The sequence below is a fragment of the Prinia subflava genome, chromosome 3 (assembly GCF_021018805.1).
Source record: "Prinia subflava isolate CZ2003 ecotype Zambia chromosome 3, Cam_Psub_1.2, whole genome shotgun sequence".
In the NCBI taxonomy this organism is placed as follows: domain Eukaryota; kingdom Metazoa; phylum Chordata; class Aves; order Passeriformes; family Cisticolidae; genus Prinia; species Prinia subflava.
The window spans coordinates 18473163-18491610 of NC_086249.1; the positions used below are offsets into that span (position 1 = coordinate 18473163).

At 49.3% G+C, this 18448-nt stretch overlaps 2 protein-coding genes across 7 annotated transcripts in view; one reads left to right on the plus strand and one right to left on the minus strand.

Moving 5' to 3' along the window:
- The first annotated feature begins 1197 nt into the window (after positions 1–1197).
- On the plus strand, positions 1198–13886 carry ZYX (zyxin). 6 transcript variants are annotated; one of them, XM_063394127.1, is made up of 10 exons: positions 1198–1246; positions 4995–5255; positions 8832–9031; positions 10014–10106; positions 10408–10914; positions 11219–11360; positions 11446–11615; positions 11767–11945; positions 12196–12316; positions 12698–13886. In XM_063394127.1, the coding sequence occupies exons 1-10, from the start codon at positions 1213–1215 to the stop codon at positions 12806–12808; spliced, it is 1818 nt and encodes a 605-aa protein (XP_063250197.1). In that variant the 5' UTR covers positions 1198–1212; the 3' UTR covers positions 12809–13886. The 6 variants fall into 6 exon arrangements, with proteins under 6 accessions (XP_063250197.1, XP_063250195.1, XP_063250196.1 ...); XM_063394125.1 differs by lacking the exon at positions 1198–1246 and adding an exon at positions 1286–1800; XM_063394129.1 differs by lacking the exon at positions 1198–1246 and adding an exon at positions 1815–1970.
- A 3462-nt stretch (positions 13887–17348) lies between these two features.
- EPHA1 (EPH receptor A1) overlaps positions 17349–18448 on the minus strand; it is a 34373-nt gene continuing 33273 nt past the window's right edge. Inside the window, exon 18 of the mRNA XM_063394119.1 lies at positions 17349–18361. Coding sequence (XP_063250189.1) covers positions 18283–18361 — 79 coding nt within the window. The 3' untranslated portion in view covers positions 17349–18282. The remainder of the gene's footprint in view (positions 18362–18448) is intronic.

Below are 18448 nucleotides of genomic sequence, written 5' to 3' on the forward strand. Positions count from 1 at the left end.
TATAGAATTTTTTTTTTTTTCATATTCACTCAGCACGTTTTTAATCTCTGTCTGAGACATTCTTTGTTTTCTCTGAAGTCAGAGCCAGCCCAGGGAACAGTGGCAGAATTCTCTGACGTCAGGCTCATTGTGTAGGGTGTGTTGTGATGTTCTAGAATTTGGTTTGCAGTTACGCAGTGGATTCTTTTAGCTCTGCACTGACATCTTTACCTGAACAAGAGGGAAGATTTGTCTGCAGTAGAAAAGTGACAGTGTTAGACGACCCATCATAGAGATACATTCTTTATCCTATATAATTACTTGGTGCATTAATCATGGGAGGTAACGGAACTGGTGCCATGCCTACAAAAGCTGCAGTAAACAGAATTATTTAGCACCCACAGAAGAGCTATGTATCTCTAAGAAATCCAGAGCTATAGATCAGTGGTTCAGTGCTTGCAGCTGTGTAAGGAGTGAGATGCTCAGTGCTGGGCGTTGCTATGGGTGGCATTTTCAAACGGTATGTAACACGGAAAAACCTCATAGAGACTTTTTCCAACTGTATCGCCTGGTTAAATAAAAGATACAACCTCTTTGTACAAACTTTACCTTTAAAATTTACTTTTAAAATTAAAGATTTGTTTACACTGGATTTAAACCTTGGATGAATCTCTTTGGATAGCTCTCTAATGTGAGTGTTCTGCAGTAGTGCCGACTGGGAGTGTCACTGCTGTGGTTTGTGGCTTACTCACTCACCTGTAATTAAATTATCAGTACTGAAAGATACCTGTGTTGATAGGTAACTCTTTGGAGGAGACAAGCCCCAAGTCCCCTGAGCGTTACCAAATACAGTAATTTTCCAGGGAACTTGCAACAGTAGGGGTATTAACCCCGATATTAAGGCCAGATTCCAAAGTCAAATACAATGATTGCACAAAGCACAGGAAATGTCTTTATTGGTGCTCCTCCTTCGTGAGAGGCTCTGAAACAAGGAGAAAGCAGCAAATGCTGGCGATGGAAATTACCTTCTGTCGGGCTGGGTCAGGCTGCCCCTGTTCTGCAGCGGGCTGAGCCCCAAGCGAGCACTGCGATAAAAATAAAGCCGATGTGCAGCACTGGCAATCCAACAAAGCAATTCATGTGGATAGTGTTAGATATAAACCAGCTAATACTGTTTGCCTTGCAGCCAGCACAAGGAGAACAAGTCGCTTTTCTGCACGGTGGAGTCATCTGATGTTTGCTTTAATTTCTGGCAGATCGGGGCAGCGTGAGTCAGATGCTCTCACAGCTGGCTCGGGCGGGGAGGAGGCCAGCAGGGACCCTGACTCACCAGAGCCGCCGCATTCCTTCCGAAAATCCAGCTCAGCGGCTGGAAGTGAAATCACGGGCTGGGGGCAGCTCCGGGCTTAGGGAAGGCGGGGGGAGCGGGGCTCTCCATGCGGGTGGCAGGCAGCGAGCCCGGCCCAGGCTGGGCGCCGAGGGGGCCGGGGAAAACCCGGCAGACACGTCTGGGAGGCGACGGCCGGCGGGCAGGGCAGAGCGCTCGCCCCCTCCCCGCCGGCAGAGCCCGGGGCCGCTGCCCCGGCAAGCCCCGGCCCCCGTTACCTCATTGCCACATTCCCCAGCGAGTGAGCTCAGCTGTGCCGCGGCCCCGCGCCTTTTATGGTCAAACAACTTTGCCTGGGCGAGGCTTTTTTCGCGAGTCGGGAGGAAGCGCCGGGGCTCGGCAGCTCCTCCGCCTCTCGCCGCTGCTGCCAGCGGGCCGGCCGGGGCAGCCGAGCAGCCCCAGCGCCGGGGGTGGCATCTCCCGCTTCCCCAGAGGTGAGTCCCTTGGCTCGGCGAACACGGCTTTGTCCTTCGCCCCGGGGCTGGCGCGGAGGGCTGCGGCTTTCCTGCCGCTCCCTCCCGCACGGCCCTGCGCCTCGGACGCAGCCCCTCGCTCTCGGTGCTGGCTCGGGGAGGGGGTGCTTGACCCTCCACAGGAAAAGCAGGTTCGTGTGTGTGTGTGTGTGTGTGTGTGTGTGTGTCTGGGAGTTTTCTCCCCTCCCGGTGGAATGGAGGAGACTCGGCGCTCCCACGCGGCCCCAGCAGCGGGGGAGAGGGAGGGGGTGCTGCCGGCTCTGCCCGGGACAAGCTCTCTTTTGTGTGCGCACGGATGGCCGAGACACCTCGCGAGCCTTTTTCCAGATGTGCTCCAGAGAGGAATCTCGGGGCCCTTTGTGCATGAGATTTGCCTAATTTATGAGTTTAGTTATGTCTCCCTGGGAGTGCCCTGAGAAACTGCTTGCAAAGTCGTAGAACTTTGTAACGTTTTACATATGTTTGCATGACTTTTTGGAATTTTCCCCGGGTTTTCTTCCCTCCCTTGCATAGGGAGGAGGCAAGCCCAGCATCTGTGAGAGAAGTTAGTAGCTCCGAATAATCCCCTCCCCCAGCCCGGTTGCTTTAAGGCTTTACCTTGCAGCTTGCATAGCTGATAGACTTTGCTCTCTTTGAAGGTTTGTAACTTTGGGGCAGGCTGGGAGAACTTTCTGGATGAAAAGCAGCATAACTTCTGAATCCATTTAATCTGTTCTTAATGTTCTTGTTTGTTTGTGGGGATTTTTGGGGTTTTTGTTTGTTTGGGGGGTTTTGGGCGCTTTTTTTTTTTTCTTCTTCTTCTTCTCTGACTACCCGCAGTTGGGAGGAAGTTGGCCTATGGGGGAAGTGCAGCTATGATGTGAGGAGCTATAGGGGCTCCCAGTGTTGCTGTTGCCAAACTGCTTTTACCAGCAGAAGTGAAAAATGTCACTTGGCTCTCTGCTTCTTCGGGTTCCTCCTGCTTTTGCTATCGTGGGAAAGGAGCAGAGCTGTTGAGAGTGGTGGCATGGCATCAAAGAAGTGAAAGCAGTCTGGATGTGTAACAGGTGGCAGACCCACCATAAGACCTCCTGGAAACTAACCCTCTTGCTGAAGGAGGTGTCCCTTGGTTCTGTCCTCCTGCTTCCTGCTCTCAGAAGGAAACTGTGTAGGAGGCAACTTAGGTATCCCGACTGTGTCCTTTGGGAGCATCTTTCTTCATAGCTCCACTTGAGTCATCCTAAATGCTGTTACAGCAGAAAAATCTCTGCCCTCGGGGTAAATGTGAGGATGAGAAAGATTTGAGATTAGTTCCCTTGGCTGACACTCCCTCTCACAAACTGCGCCACAGGACCTGTGTGAGCTGTGTTTCTGCTGAGGCTTAGATGGCATTGGCAACGCCCCAGGGCTGGAGGGGGTGACTCTCTGCAAGGCCAGGCTTTCTCAGCCGGTTTGCTCTGTGTGTGGGTGGACTGGATAACCAGACGTGAGGATGAGCAGGGGCAGCTGCTGGGCGGAGACAGCCCTAGGCAAAAGTGCCCAAGTGCGACACAGCGTACGGGAAATGGGCTGCTTTGGGTTAAGGGAGATGGCAGCTGCTGGTTGCAAAGCCAGTGGGTTTTTGCGAAGCAGCCGATGTCCCTAGACTGTGTGTTGACTGACCCCGTGATAAGAAGTGACATTGTCACTGTAGTGTTCTGCTCATAATGCTGTCAAATCTGGTAGAACTACTGCCAAATGGTTCATTACACCCTAGGGAAATAGTGGAGCATGAGGCAAAAGTCTCTAAAGAAATGCTGGAAATCGTTTTAACAGCTTCTGAAGCTTGGTGGTGCAGAATGAAGGGAATTGGTCAGTCCCTTCTGACTGGCAAGTTTGTTGACCCCTAAAAGTTTGGAGTAGTAAGGACAGACCTTGCTAATTACTCTTCTGCCTTGACCCTTTCCCGTTCTGAATCCAGGGGGAATGCTCAGCACACCTTTTGGGCTCGTGCTTATTGTTGTGGCCTCATTCTCCTTTTGAAGCTCCCAGAAGACTTGTCCCAAGTGTGTGCATCTTATCAGCACTGCACAGAGGGAAGGAAAAGTTTAGCAGCGCGGGCTTTGTTTGTGTTGCCACGCTCCTGTGACCTGGGGAAGCTGTGGCAGGTTGCTGCTCTATCGAGCCACGCTGCCCGAGTGGTGGGAGCGCTCAGAACGGGGCGTGCAGGTCCTGCCAGCAGCCAGGGGTTAATCGGGGGGTGCGGATGTTGGTGGCACCAGGGCTGGCCGTGGCGGCAGCTGTCATTGTCCGTGTGGGAGGCCGGCAGCGCCGAGGGGCGCTGACTCGGACATGCCACCGCGAAGAACTGGCACGGAGCCCCCGTGCTGACGGCAGCCCTATTGTGCTGGGGTGTTAGGAGGGCTGTGGGCATGCCAGGCTTTACAACAAAGCGTCTGGCTCCGTGGAGGCTCCTGGCACGGGTGAGCTTGCCGGCCCGGATGGCAGGAGCGGGGGATCCCTGGGGCCCTCCTCTCCTCGGGAGGCCCGGCCTGCGCGGGGCCGGGGGCGCGGGCCGGCCCGGGGGCGGGCGGGGGCGGCGGCATCCGGGGAGCGCTTCCTGGCGGGGGCGGGGCGGAGCCCGGCCGGGACACACGGGCTGGCATCGCCCAGCTCCGGGAGACCCTCTGCCGCCCTGCCGGGCGGGCTCCAGCGGCATGGAGGGGCCTGGAGGTAAAGGGCGGGGTGCGGGGGGAGAGGGGGCGCTGCTGGCTGGCGCTGTCACAGGCTGAGCTCGAGAGGAGCCGGCTGGCGATACCGGGTAAAGGGCGAGAGGAAATGCAGACTCCACTTCTGCGGGCATCCTTTGGGGTGCAGGGGATCACCTTCCTTCTGGTCACCACAGGTGCAGGGCTCCAGTGCAGTGGAAGTCTGGGTGCTCTCTGTTGCGAGAACCCATGTGTGGTTAATGCCATCCCTAGTTGCAATGGTGAACTGTGATGGCTCATTCGAGCTGTCTGCAGTTTCTGTTCTTCATTTTTCCTGTGCTGGTCTTGTAAGTGCATTGCTCAGGCAGCTCAGCCTCTGGCCTGGGTTAAATTCCTGTATCCCTTTGTTTCACATATTCTTCTCCAACAATTCCCACTCTGGCCCGAGGATGACTTCATATAGGTTTCCTCCCTCTTCTCTCCTGCTAGGTGCTGAGAAGATGGCCTCTCCCGGTACCCCAGGGACCCGCATGACGTCCACAGTCAGCATCAACATTTCTACCCCTTCCTTCTACAACCCACAGAAGAAGTTTGCACCTGTGGTTGCCCCGAAACCCAAGGTGAACCCCTTCAAGGCTGGGGGTGCGTCAGAGTCGTCGCTGCCCCCACCTCCCGGTCCTGGTGCCCAGCGTGCGCAGATGGGGAAGGTGGGCGAGATTCCATTGCCACCCATGCCCCTGGTGGCAGAAGGTAGGTGAAGGTTGGCGTGGCAGATGTGAATATGCGTTTCTGAGTTCTCAGGGTGGGAGGTTTGTAGCTGGGCTGAATATAGGAACAGGGGTGTAACTGCTGTAAGTGATGGATATTCTTACTGTAGAGGCTAGCAGGTTCCATAACAAGATAAATGGATTGGAGAGAGATCTCGAAGTACGTAGTATCTCCATCAGGAAAGGAGGGGGGAGGCTGTCCTGCACTGCACTGATGCTGGAGGAATGCAGTGGATTTTTCTCAGTATTCCCTGAGTGCACAGTTGTGTAATTGCAGTCAGTTTCTGGCCAGCGTGTATGTATGTTGCAGAGAAGTTGGCCCTGATAGTGATGAATCACGCTGTTCTTCTTCTTGTTGATTGGTCCCAGCTCGAGTTAGTTATCTGTGACTGTCCTTGTGGACTCTGCAATTGCTGTTTTTGATGCTGGAGAAAAGAAGGGAGAAATAATTGCATGAAAAAATAGTGGCAGTGATGATAAACAGGAAGTGAGACTTAGAGTTTAGTTTGTATGGTTTGTACAGTTTTATACTTTTTCCTAGTGGTTTGGGTTGGGTTTTCCTGTGTAGAGTGACTTCTTGTTTCACTGCGGTTTTCTTATTTCTTTTTTTTTGCATGTGTGGCCTTTTTTTGTTTGTTTGTTTCCTGCTGTGGTAGAGTGGTCTTTTTTTGTTCCATGTTGTGTTGCTTGGTTGGTTTTGTGTCCTTCAAGATGCAGGTTACTGGTTGTGTGACTCATGATCAGCATGGGGCCACCAGAAGTTTCTGTAGGGACCGTTTGCTAGTCCTTGATACTGCCTATTTCCCCAAGACTGTGGAGTAAAGGGTGTACCTCAGTTGGGACACACACAGGGAATGCCAGCTGCTGGTTTAAATTGCTTCTCTTTCACTGTTTAGCAGAGACTGCAACACTGATATTTTCCAGGTTAGCATGCTAAGTTAGTGGGCAGCTGATCTTCCTGGTAGGAAGAGTGGTCCTGTGCTTAGAGGAGAAAAGTGATGAAGCTATTTTTCCCGTTTCTCAAGTCTCAAGGAGATGGTGGTGCTTTTGCCTCCTAAAATTATACCAGCTAATTCTGATGACCTGTTTCTTGTATGTTGTTGGCTGGACTCTTGTGTCTGTGGAAACCAGTGTCCCGTCTTAGGACTTGTCGTTTTCTGCTGTAGTTGTCTGGATTAGGGATGTGTCTGTCAGAAGGTCTCGAACTGACACAAATATTACCTGAAGCAGACAGATAAATGTTAAAAAGCATTTTTCAATATTGAGTGTGAATAGAGGGTTAGATGTTGGTTGCTCTGCTTTTGCTATCATTAAAGTGGGCATTATGGAGTAAGCAGACAGAAAAACTAGCAAAGGAACCATTTGTCATAAGCTGCTGTGTCATCATTGGGTAAGGACTGCCAGCGAGACATCTGAAGTACAGATGAGCCACCAAAACTCAGTCACGAGAGAAATGTGTCTGATTTGATCCTTCTCTGGTGCACATCTTCAGTCCTTCTGTGCCTTTCTTATACACAACAAAATGTAGTATTATACAGAGCTGTAGTAGTTGGACTCTTTGTCTTCAATGACAGGATGGCTAAGTTAGTATTGCTGTAGGAATGTTATATTTAGTATTGATTATTCTGTAAATCTGGTATAACAACTTTGTGGGGAACTTTCTTGTCCTGTGAATAATTAATAAAACAGGCTTTTAGGGCATCTGAAGCAATGTGATGACAGATCAGTGTTTTGTTTCTTACAGTTTCCATAAATGAAAAGGCAAGCACGTACAAGCTTGATCCCAAACTGTAATTTCAAAGAAAAAAAAGTACATAGTATTACTCCCTCCCCCAGCAGAATTTCTGCAACAGAAGGCTTGGAAGAGGTGTTGCATACCAGGGCAGTTTATGCATTCCACAGGCTAATAAGATTTTGGCTTTCATTTTTTAAAAGGGCAGTATCGTCTCCCTCAGGTTACAGATGAGAAGTACTTATAAAGCCTGTTGACAACAGCTGGATATAAAGATGAGACAATTTGATTACTGCTGTTAAAAGTTGCACTTGGAGTAGCTGGAGTGAAAAGCTTGGTCTTTCACCCTACTGCTTGTTGGGGCTAGCTGGGAAGAGAGGTGGGTGTCTGGAGGAAGGCATGTGAAAGTTACATCTCCTCATCTTCGACATTCTTTGCTGTGTGGTTGATAAGAGTACACTTTCTCCCCTATGTGGTGAAGGGAAGAGGATCCACATTTATTTGTCTGTGTTCTAGTCTAGAAAATGGTTGGGTTTGCCTATTCTGCATCTTTGGCAAATATGAATAGGTGGAAGCAATGGCGTTTTCTAGACAACTGAGGTGCTCTGGTGGCTTTCAGCCTGCTTAGAAGGGTTTTGGAAAATTTCTCATGTCCTAATGTATATTGGGTGTGAAGCCATACTAGCCTCAAAAATCAAAGCTGGTTTTACCCCCCAGAAAAACAAAGGCATATAAAGTTTCTTTCTACACATCAGGGGTAATGGGTCCAGGTTACTTTTTTTCCCCCCACCTTGTTTCTTGTGGTGCTTACTATCCTGCTGTGAGATGCCAACTTATTTCCATGTAAAAACACCAGCTCTCCAGGGTTGTCCATTGGTATTCCATGTATGCTCCCCTGTGTTCAGTTATCTGAGCCAGTTACTGGCAAGGGAAGGGTATGCTGGGGACCAAGGAGTGAGAAAAGGACTGGGAAAGAGCATAGCAAGACGTGGTTCCCAAATACACAACAACTCTGCCCAGTGACTAATAGCAGTAACTACTGAGGAAAGATTAAATGATTATGAAAAGCTTTGGACCAGGTGAAATACAGCCTGTGGAGTTCAGTTGTCCTTGATGGGTGCTGAGTGCAGGTGCTCTCACTGCTCAGAAGGCCAATGGAATCCTAGGCTGCATCAAAAAGGGGTGTGATGAGCAGATGGGAGAGGGGTTCTGCCTCTCTGCTCCACTCTAGTGAGACCTCACCTGGAATGCTGCATCTGGCTCTGGGGTCCTCAGCACTAGAAAGATGTGGACTTGTTGGACTGAATCCAGAGGAGACCACAAAGATGATCCGAGGGCAGGAGTACTTCTTTTAGGAAGACAGGCTGAGAGAGCTGAGGTTTGTGAGCCCAGAGAAGAGAAAACTCTGGGGAGAACTCATTGTGACCTTCTACTACCTTAAGGGGGTTATAAAAAAATGGAGATTTTATATGTACAGATAGCAAAAGGACAAGAGTTTTAAACTGAAAGAGGGCTGGTTTATATTAGATACCAAGAAGAAATTCTTTACTCAGAGGGTGGTGAGGCACTGGAACAGGTTGCCCAGAGAGGTGGATGCCCCATTTCTGGAAGTGTTCAAGATCACGTTGGATGGGGCTCTGAGCATCCTGATTTAGTGAGTGGCATCCTTGCCCGTGGCAGTGAGGTTCAAACTAGATAATCTAGTCTCTTCCATCCCAAACCACTCTGTGATTCTGTAATCCTGCTTGCTGGAATACCTTCAAGAACCCTCCTGGCTAGGAGTAAGAAATGAACTGATGTCACTTTTATTCTCATTCTTCCCCATAGACCTGCCACTGCCACCTCCTCCTCCACCTGGGGAGGATGCAAGCTTCTCCTCAAACTGTGCGTTTCCACCACCCCCACCACCCTTTGAAGAACCTTTTCCACCAGCCCCAGACGAAGCTTTTCCTTCTCCTCCTTCTCCGCCTCCCCCTCCTCCACCAATGTTCGACGAAGGACCTGTGAGCAAGGTTCCTGCCCCACAGGTGAGTGGAAATGTGGTTTCTTTGTGATGCTTTGTGAGTTGGGATGGCTTCTGGCTGCTGTCTGAACTCGGCAGCAGGAAGCCCTGAGATCTGGGAAGGCAGGAGATGCTGCCAGCCTGTGGACCAGCACAGGTTAAGGTCGGCTGGTTGGGCTGCAGCTCTGTGGGGAAGGAAGGACCCGGGGTTCCCGGTGGACAGCGAGTTGAATGTGAGCCAGCAATGCGCCCTGGTGGCAGTAAAGGCCAACCACACGCTGGGCTGCACTTGAGAGAGAAGGACAAGGACAGTGAATGCTCCTCCTCCCTTCTGTGCTGGTGAGGCTGCATCTTGGAGGACTGTATCCAGTCGGGCTCTTCGCTATAATAACCCCTCTGGAATGCTGAATGAGATGCAATGCAGTGAAAGGTCATAGCAGCCTTTGGGGGTTGGAGCAGAAGAGGCTTCCAAGGCAGGGGTCTGACTGGAGTCTGCAAGACCTAAAGGAGGGCTGGAGAGAAGATAGATTCTTCTTACTCGGGCACAACAAGAGACAATGGACAGAAGTTGTTGCAAGGGAAATTCCTCTTGGACAGAAGAAAACCCTGTTCCACTCCAAGGGTGGCTCACTGCTGGCATGTGTGCCTAGAAAAACTGGGGAACCTGCATCATTGGGAATGTTGTGAAATCGCCTGGACAGGGCCCTGAACAACCTGGTGTTGCTTGGGAATTAGCCCTGCTGCGAGCAGAGTGTTGGACTACAGACATCCAGATGTCTTTTCCTGGCTAAATCTGAGATCTTGCTTGGGCTGTGCATTTTCCCACTGTTCGTAGACCTTTGGGACTGTGTCCTGTTCATCCTCATCAGCTTTTTATCCATTCAAAGCAAGGAGCAGATCTGTACCACAGTCCAAAGGACCAAAATATGCTACGGTAAGGGAATGATGCACCCAGGCTGTTCCTGTAACATGCTCTGCTCCCTTTTCCCTCATGGATGGCGGTGTAGGTGCGTGGCAAGATGAGCAGCGTTGATCTTGAGATTGACTCACTGTCTGTAATGTTGGATGACATGGAGAAGAATGACCCCTTCAAATCCCGGGTGAGCTGGCCAGAATGTTGCAGGTGGAAGAAGAGATGACTGGTTTGCTGAACAGAGGTAGTGAGGAGGGTGCTGCTGAAGATTAAAATGTCTGGATAAACCATAGCACAGAAGTGTTGGTGAAGGACCAGAAAGTGTGGATCTTGCAACTTGTCAGTACTGCTGAATATGTCACAATGTGCAAACTCTTGGTGTTATGGGTCTGGGATAGCTGCTGGCTGACTCACTGCTATAGATGGCATATTTTGTCTTCCACCTTGCTGATACCTGCCTGTTTTCTCTCTGCTGCTTCTCTTTACAGATAACTCCAGGATCCACAGGTTCTCTGGAGAAGCCATTGGCCCCAAAAGCCCCTGTGGATATACCATCTGCACCCAAAGAGACTCCTCATTCCTTTCCTTCCAAGTTCACACCAAAGTCAAGTGGAAGCTCATCTTTCAAGCCCCCTGGGGTGGATTTGAACCCCACCCCAACCCCATGGGCAGCCCCACAGCAACGCAAGGAGCCCCAAGCACCAGTCCCTCCACCCCCATCTCTCCCTTCTGCTCAACCTACCCCTAAATTCACCCCATCTCCTGCTGCTGGCTCTCCTAAGTCTCTGTCCAAATCAAGTGACAATGTTCCAATGGCTCCTTCAAATTCTACAAGATACCCTACCTCCCTTCAGACTCAGTTCACAGCCCCTTCACCTTCAGGCCCCTCCTCTCGACCACAGCCCCCCAGTTTCACCTATGCCCAGCAGAGGGAAAGACCCCAAGTGCAGGAGAAGCCACGCCCAACAGAACAACCTGCTGCTGCAAAAGACACGGTAAGGGAAGGAGGAAAAGCCATGGGTCTTGGTTTTTTGGAGAGGCACATTGCAAGTGAAGTTGGGAGGATGGGGGTGGATCTGCCCCAGGCTATGGGAGGCTGTTACCCATCTGAAAGAGAGGTGTAACTACAGAGATAGTGGTGGAGGACTTCATGTAAAACTGGAAAGAATCAAGTGCAGGGGGTGGCACTGTTCCTAAAGATGAACAGAGAGGACCTGTAAAGGCAAGAGAAATAGGTGTATTAGGGACTGGATGGGAGGGAGTCTGTCCTTTGGGACTGAATGTTTCCTCCTCCTGCAGCACAAACCCACGGGTTCCAGTGCAGATCCACCTAGGGGGAATTCCTGTCTGACAATGAAGGAGGTAGAAGAGCTGGAGAAGTTGACCCAGAAATTAATGAAGGATATGGAGCATCCACCTGCAGCAGAGGCTGCAACTTCTGGTGCGTTCCCACATTGGACAGCAGTAAGATTGAGACTCTGGTGGTTTTTTCATCTCTCCTGATCCCTTTCCTCTTCCACTGACAGAGCTCTGTGGGTTCTGCCGGAAGCCCCTGTCACGAACTCAGCCAGCTGTGAGGGCCCTGGACCGCCTCTTCCATGTGGAATGCTTCACCTGCTTCAAATGTGAGAAGCAGCTGCAGGGGCAGCAGTTCTACAATGTGGATGAGAAGCCCTTCTGCGAGGACTGCTATGCTGTGAGTGCCTGGGGTGAAAGCTGCTGGACAGAACTGAGCTCACTCTGGTTCTCTTGCTTTCCCTTCCTCCTTCAATCTTTGCTTCTGTGGTGTAGCCTCACAGTGGTGGGAGATTGGATTCACGTGTCTTACTTGTTTTCTTTGGGCACAGAGCACCTTGGAAAAGTGCAGTGTCTGCAAGCAGACCATCACAGACCGGATGCTGAAGGCCACTGGTAACTCATACCATCCCCAGTGCTTCACCTGTGTGATGTGCCATACCCCCCTGGAGGGGACCTCTTTCATTGTGGACCAGTCCAACCAGCCTCACTGTGTGGATGACTACCACAGGTATGGAGAGAGCATGTGGTGTATGAGAGAAGGCAGATTCCCTCACACCTGCTTCTTCCTGCAGTATGGGGTTGGGTCACCCATGTCATCTATCGGACATGAAGTTAAAAATGAGTCAGCAAAGTATTAAGATGTCTTTCCACTTAAACATTTATCACTCCTTGCTGCTAATGGCATTGAACAGCACTAAGAAGCCTGCCTTGTATGTCACCACGGTGGTCATGGTCTCCTCCATGGTTCTGTGTTGCAGGAAGTATGCTCCACGCTGCTCAGTCTGTAGTGAACCTATCATGCCAGAGCCTGGAAAAGATGAGACCGTGCGTGTTGTTGCACTGGAGAAAAATTTCCACATGAAATGCTACAAGTGTGAGGTAAGCCTGGTGGCCCCACTCCTCCCATGTCTCCAGTAACGGGCCACCTTTATTGTCTATGCTGACCAAACACTGAAGCTGTTCTGAATGAATCCAGGGTGTTTTTGAAGCATATTCAGAAAAGGATTAGACATTCACAGGCATGAACACAGGGACTGTGCAGGATTGCTGCATTCTCTAACACCCTAATACATCAGCTGTGTGTAGGAGAGGAGCCTGCTGGGCTTGCTCTCCCCTCAGAACAGCATCTCCCTTTAGCACCACCAGGGACAGAGCAGTGGGCAATTTTCCTGACCCCCTGGGGCATTTCTTATGTCCTTGAATGCCTTCACCCTGTTCTTGGCCATCACTGAGCTCCCTCCCTCTTCTTTTCCTGTTTAGGACTGTGGGAAGCCGCTGTCCATTGAAGCAGATGAGAACGGGTGCTTTCCCCTGGATGGGCACGTGCTGTGTATCAAGTGTCACACCGCCCGTGCGAAAACAGCGCGCTGAGGAGCTCGGAGCGGGCGTTCCCTCGAGACCCCCGCACTCAGTACTCCTCCCCTCCCTGCCACTGTCCTCCCCCTCTGCCTGACAAGGCAGACTGCTACCAATGGAGACTATGCCAGCGCAGTTTTTTACTCATGTAGGATTCACTGCTCCTAGACTTCACTCTGCACACCCACCAAGAAAGGACCTCTTCTCCTGTCACCGCTTCCTGGCCACAGTGTATTCCAGGCTGGGCTGTGATCCAGGTGAGTGCACAGTCGCTGCTCCCTCAAGACTCTGGAGGAGAAGGATCAGACCTCCACCACCGCCTGGTGGAAGAAGCAAGAAAGACCTGGTGGCAGGTGCTGGGAAGGGCTGAGAACATCCTGCAGTTCCATGGAGCCAAGAACGATGATTTAACTTGAGAAGGTGGAAGCCTGCATCTCGGCACCACTTCGATCTTTTATTTTGTATCTTGTGACACCTCCTTATCAGGATGTCTCCCTCTGCCTGCTCCCTCACCTGGGTTAGAGTGTGGAGGCAGAAAGTAGTGTGTATCTGTTACTGTTGCTGGAAAAATCTAACCTGCTATAGTTTTTCTGTCTCTAATGGATTTTACTGATTAACTGTCTTGTCATTTTTTCCTTAGCCAGATTAAACTGGCAGTGTTTGAAATACTACTCTGAGTTTGGAAACTTTAAAAAAAAAAAAAACCAAACGTTTTCCCCTTCCCGAAACGAATTGTTTCCCAGTGCGGTTTCTGAACAGCCAGGCTGGGAACCAGAGTAGCAAAGCAGTCCAAAGAATGCATGTTTACAAATGAGGACCGTCATCAGGACGGGCAGCACATGGTGAGGAGGCGTCTCAGTGCGTGGATGAGGATTCAGCAGACTGAGGAGTGTCTCCAGTTCCAGTAGGGTTTCTTTCCCTGCTGTCAGTGAAAGCTGCGGTGTAATTGCAATGTACTGTCTGGCTCTAAGTGTTACTGCACCGAGCCCCATTTCCTGGACGAGAAACTGTCTCAAACTGAACAAACCTTTTGAGTAACAACACTGTCCAACCACTGTTTGCATTCAATAAAATGTGTGGTTTTTTCCATTAACCTGTGTCTGCTCTGTTTGTTCAGCCACACAGGAAAGTTGCTGTCTTTGGCAGTAGAACTGCCATTATATAGCTTTTTTATACATTGCCAAATGTATATATAAGACTATTCCACCCACCCTCTAGAGATCAGGAGTCTGAACATGGCCTTTCTCCCCCCACCTCTTGGTCTCCTTTGCAGATTTCTATTTTTCTGTGCCTGAAGAGTAGCTCTCATTTAAAGCAGTGGAAGACTGCAGTTCAGTACAGCACAGCAATATTGTGGTCTGCTTCATGTATCACTCAGAGGTGGGTATTCAGTGAGATGAAAGTGGATTGTAATGACAGTGCAGACTTTTGTTTGCTTTGCCCCTAACTCTTGCTTCTCAAAAAGTGTTTGTCCTTGATGTTTATGGTTCTAAGCATGCTACTGTGATGGTCACTGCTGGTAAAACTCCTCTTTGTGGTAAGCACCAATGTCTCTACACTTCAGAGACATGAAACCTGCTCTTGATCTCTTGCCAGTTTGGGGAGAATCTTTAATGACTCCTTGCAAATTGATCCAGCCAATGTCTTGAGGTTTTCTATAGAATGAGAACAAACAAATCATACATTTATTTTTCTTACTGTAGTTGTTGCTGCTTTGTAGGCATTGTTGTGAGAGGTTGTTTCTAAACCATGTTATTAAAAGCTTGTGCCCACAAACACCAAGGAGTGCAGAGAAGAACAATGCTGGGGTAGAGAAGTACTAATTCTGCCCCTCCCAGAGCTGTCAGAGCACCATAGCCTTGGTGTCTGGTTAGGAGACCTATCCAGTGGAGTCAATGGGAAGGGATTACCTTGTGGGTTAAAGGGGGGTTTCCCCTGTGGGCAACATGGGATGTATGGGGGGGGATCAAAGGCAGGAAACAGGAATGATCAAGGATGGGAAGCACTATGGGAAAAACTGACAGGAAAAGGGCACAGGAGCTGGTTGCATATGCACAGTACTCTGACAGTGCCCTGTGTGTCATCAGTGCAGTCTGTCCTGTCTCCATAATAGTTTTGTTTTGGTTCCCTGGGCATGGAGTCTGTTCTGTGCAAGTGGATCTTAATGCCAGCAACTGGACAGACCTGCATGCATGCATGTTGTGTAGGTGTTCATGTTATTGCCAGCAAAATCAAGTCAGAGTAGTTGATAAGGTAAGAGATTAGAGAGCCAGGACAGGGCATGGCTGTGGGTCTGGCTAAATGTTGTGCAGACGTGTGTGAGGCAGCTGCTCGAGCTCGCAGGAGCTACTCTTAGGTCTGGAGACCAGCTGAAAGAGCAGAGTTTGCATCTCTGGACACCAGGAGACCAGGGAATCCTGGAGCCAGCTGCTGGGTAGAACCAATGTAGAAGGCTAACTCCTGGAGGGCTCCAGGGTATGTGTGGGCATGTGTGCATGCCCACCACTGCAGGCCTTGAGGATTTGCGTATCCGGGTGCTGGCAACTGAGGAGAGCAGCTCAGGCTCCAGGGCGTGGAGCGAGCTGCAGGCTGGCTGGTCTCAGGCACTGGAGGGATCCATGGTGTATGTGCGTGTGTTTAACAGGTTCATCCTGATCAGCCAGAGCCGGGAAGAGGATTAGGCTGTTTGTGCTGTGCTTGCATGTCTGCTGTGCTCTCTGCCTCCGGCCAGTCATGTGCAGTGTGTGTGCGTTTATATACGTGCACACATTATATACTTGGGGATTTTCTGTCCATGAGTGCCTATTGGGAATACATGCTCAGGCTTGCTACTGGCTGTGCCCTGAGGACATGGAACTGAACAGTCTCTTCTCTACGAGGACAGCTGATTCAGCAGCTCCTAACACTTGAAGTTGGAGGGGACCTCCCTGCTCAGAGCAGGGTCCACCAGAGCAGGTTGCTTTTTAATACTGTAAAGGATGAGACGTGGATGATCTGTTCCAGTGTTAACAACTCTCACTGTAAGTTCTTTTCTCACCTTCAAATGGAATTTACTGCATTTTGGTGTGTTCTCACTGCTGCTTCTTTCACTGGATACCACTGAGGAGTGTCTGGCTCCTTTTTTATTCCCATCAGGTATTTGTACACAATGATAAAAGCCACCCAAACATTCTCCTCTTGAGGCTGAACAGCCTCCAGCTCTCTCAGCCTCTCCCTGTATGTCAGATGCTCTAATCCTTTCAAAACCACAGGCCTTTTACTGGACTTGCTCCATTAAGTTTATATCCTTGTTTATACTGGGGACCCCAAAATTGAACAAAACACATCAGGTGTGTGACCAATGCTTAAATAAAGAAGGATAATTACCTCCTTCCAGTTACTGGTGATGCACTTGCTGGAATTCAGTCCAGGTACTGTTGTCTTCTTTTGCCAAAGGGCTCAGGTGCAACTTTCACAGTGACCTGCAAGTCCTTTCCTGCACAGCTGCCTTCCAGTCCCCAGCTTGTACTGGCACGTTAGACTATCCCTCCTCAGTCGTGAGGCTCTGCCTTTCCCTTGGTTCAACTTCCTGAATCCCCTCTTTTCTCATTTCTTCCCCCTCCTAAGGTCCCTCTGCATGGCAGCACACCTATGTGATGTATCAACCACTCCCACTTCTCTGTCACCTGCAGTGACAGGCCAAAGTTTAAATGTGCAGGACACAAGCTCATAATCTTGTGTCAGCCTCACCAGGGCTTATTTGCTAGCTTGGGTATCTGCCAGGCAGCAACTTTACTGGTTACCTGTACTTCATGGTAAAGACATCTATTACTAAGACTGATATACTAAAAACTCAGAGCTTTGCTTTTCAGCTCTCTCTCTCCTGCTATAGTTACAGTGACTTGAGTAGCCATGGTCTGTGTTGAATAGAAACCAGCCTTCTTGCATCAGGTTGCAATTCTTTAGATCTCTGCTTCTTAGCCCTCCTGTCATCTGTGGTTAAGCAAGGCCTTCCCAGAAGCAGCAGTGTTAATTTATAGCCTTAAGAATCGAGAACATTATAAAGTTATAGAAACACTGTTATCTCTAGCAGGTAGCTTTGCTGAATGTGTAGCACTCACCTTCACCAACCTGGACTTGAAAATTAAATCTCGAGGTAGCTACTCTTCTGGAGTGAGAGAAAGTCTTAGGAACATCAGTGAGAATTTTTGTTTCTCCTGGAGAGTCTAGTCTGCAGGAGAAAGAAGTACTACTCATAGGTATTCCATCAAACACAGCAGTAGTTGCTAATATTTATGACTTAGGAATAATTACAGGATCTGTGAAACAATGGACTTGGATGTCAGATAGATATGCCTGTAAATGGGTTGAAAGAAAAAAATCTGCAGTGACCAGCTGCAATGGTATCCTTTAATCCTAATGCAATTGCACTTTGATGTTAACTCTGCAGTTAAATGGACAAAGACCATTGGCTGAAACAACTAAAGCTGGATGTAAGGACTCTGCTGGGACTTATAATATGTATGCTAAAGGTCTCAATCACATTTGAAATAAACCAAAGAATTCCAACACGGCCTGCTCTGCCACAAGTTTATTTACAAAATATTATGTACAGACTATAACTGTCGTGAGATCTGATAAATAATAACATTCCTCCACAGAGAAGGAGTAAGACAGACCACCTACACATTTTTCTGTTACAAATACCCTATTCCAGCCAAACAAGGCTATTGTCTCTTTTAAAAAGGGGCAGAGAAAAATGTCCACAGCATAAGAAAAGGTATTAAGCAATTTGGAGAGATGTAAATCTCCCCGCTGAAGTGTGCATGTGCAAAACAGCAACATGCTGAGGTGATGTGATCACACAAGTTACAGCGGGGTGTGCTTCTACTCCCAGTTTCTCCTCCAAAGAAAGAAGTCCACCACAGGGTGGTGTTCACAGCAAGAATAGCTGCATTAAAAAATATATGCCTTACCAGCAGCCTTGTGAAGGACTGACTAGTTTGTTCCTGATGCAAAATAAGACAGACAGAAGGGTGCCGAAGTGAGAAGGAATGTATGCCAAGGAGTGAATGAGCCCTGTCTCTACCTGTCTTTACTCTTGTGCCTGCTCCCTGAATGTCCCAGTCTATCTTGAACCCTCATCTCCAATCTTAAGACATGTCTTATCCACCACCCTCCACCCACCTTGGATTCCATGTGATATACTGAGGGTCTGAAACTCCAGTCTGTGGACTACAGGGCCTGCTTAGTGCTGCACGAAGTGGACTGCAGGAAACAGAGAATAGTTTCTAAGACCAGTGCTCTGAAACATACTGATGGCTGCTGTAGAGCTAAAGCAAGGGGGAACAGAAATGAGAGCAGGTGGTGTTGCCTCATGAGCTTTTTCAGTTCTGGTTGTTTTACTTTGCTTGTCCAGTCACTCATTTGGAAGCAACTGCCATAGGAATGATTCCAAATGATATCTGGTAAGGATGGACATTTTTCAAGCTTAAGAATTCAATGACTGATCACTCCTTAAAGCCTTGGATGCTGCACAAGATCCTCTTCTGGTGGCCTGGAAGTGACACTCCCATCTGTTTCAAGTCTCTAAAGGAAATGGGAAAAAAAAGGAAAAAATGAATTGCTATTCTTGTTCCTTAGGGACAAGGGTGTGGGTAAGGGCAGAAACTGGTA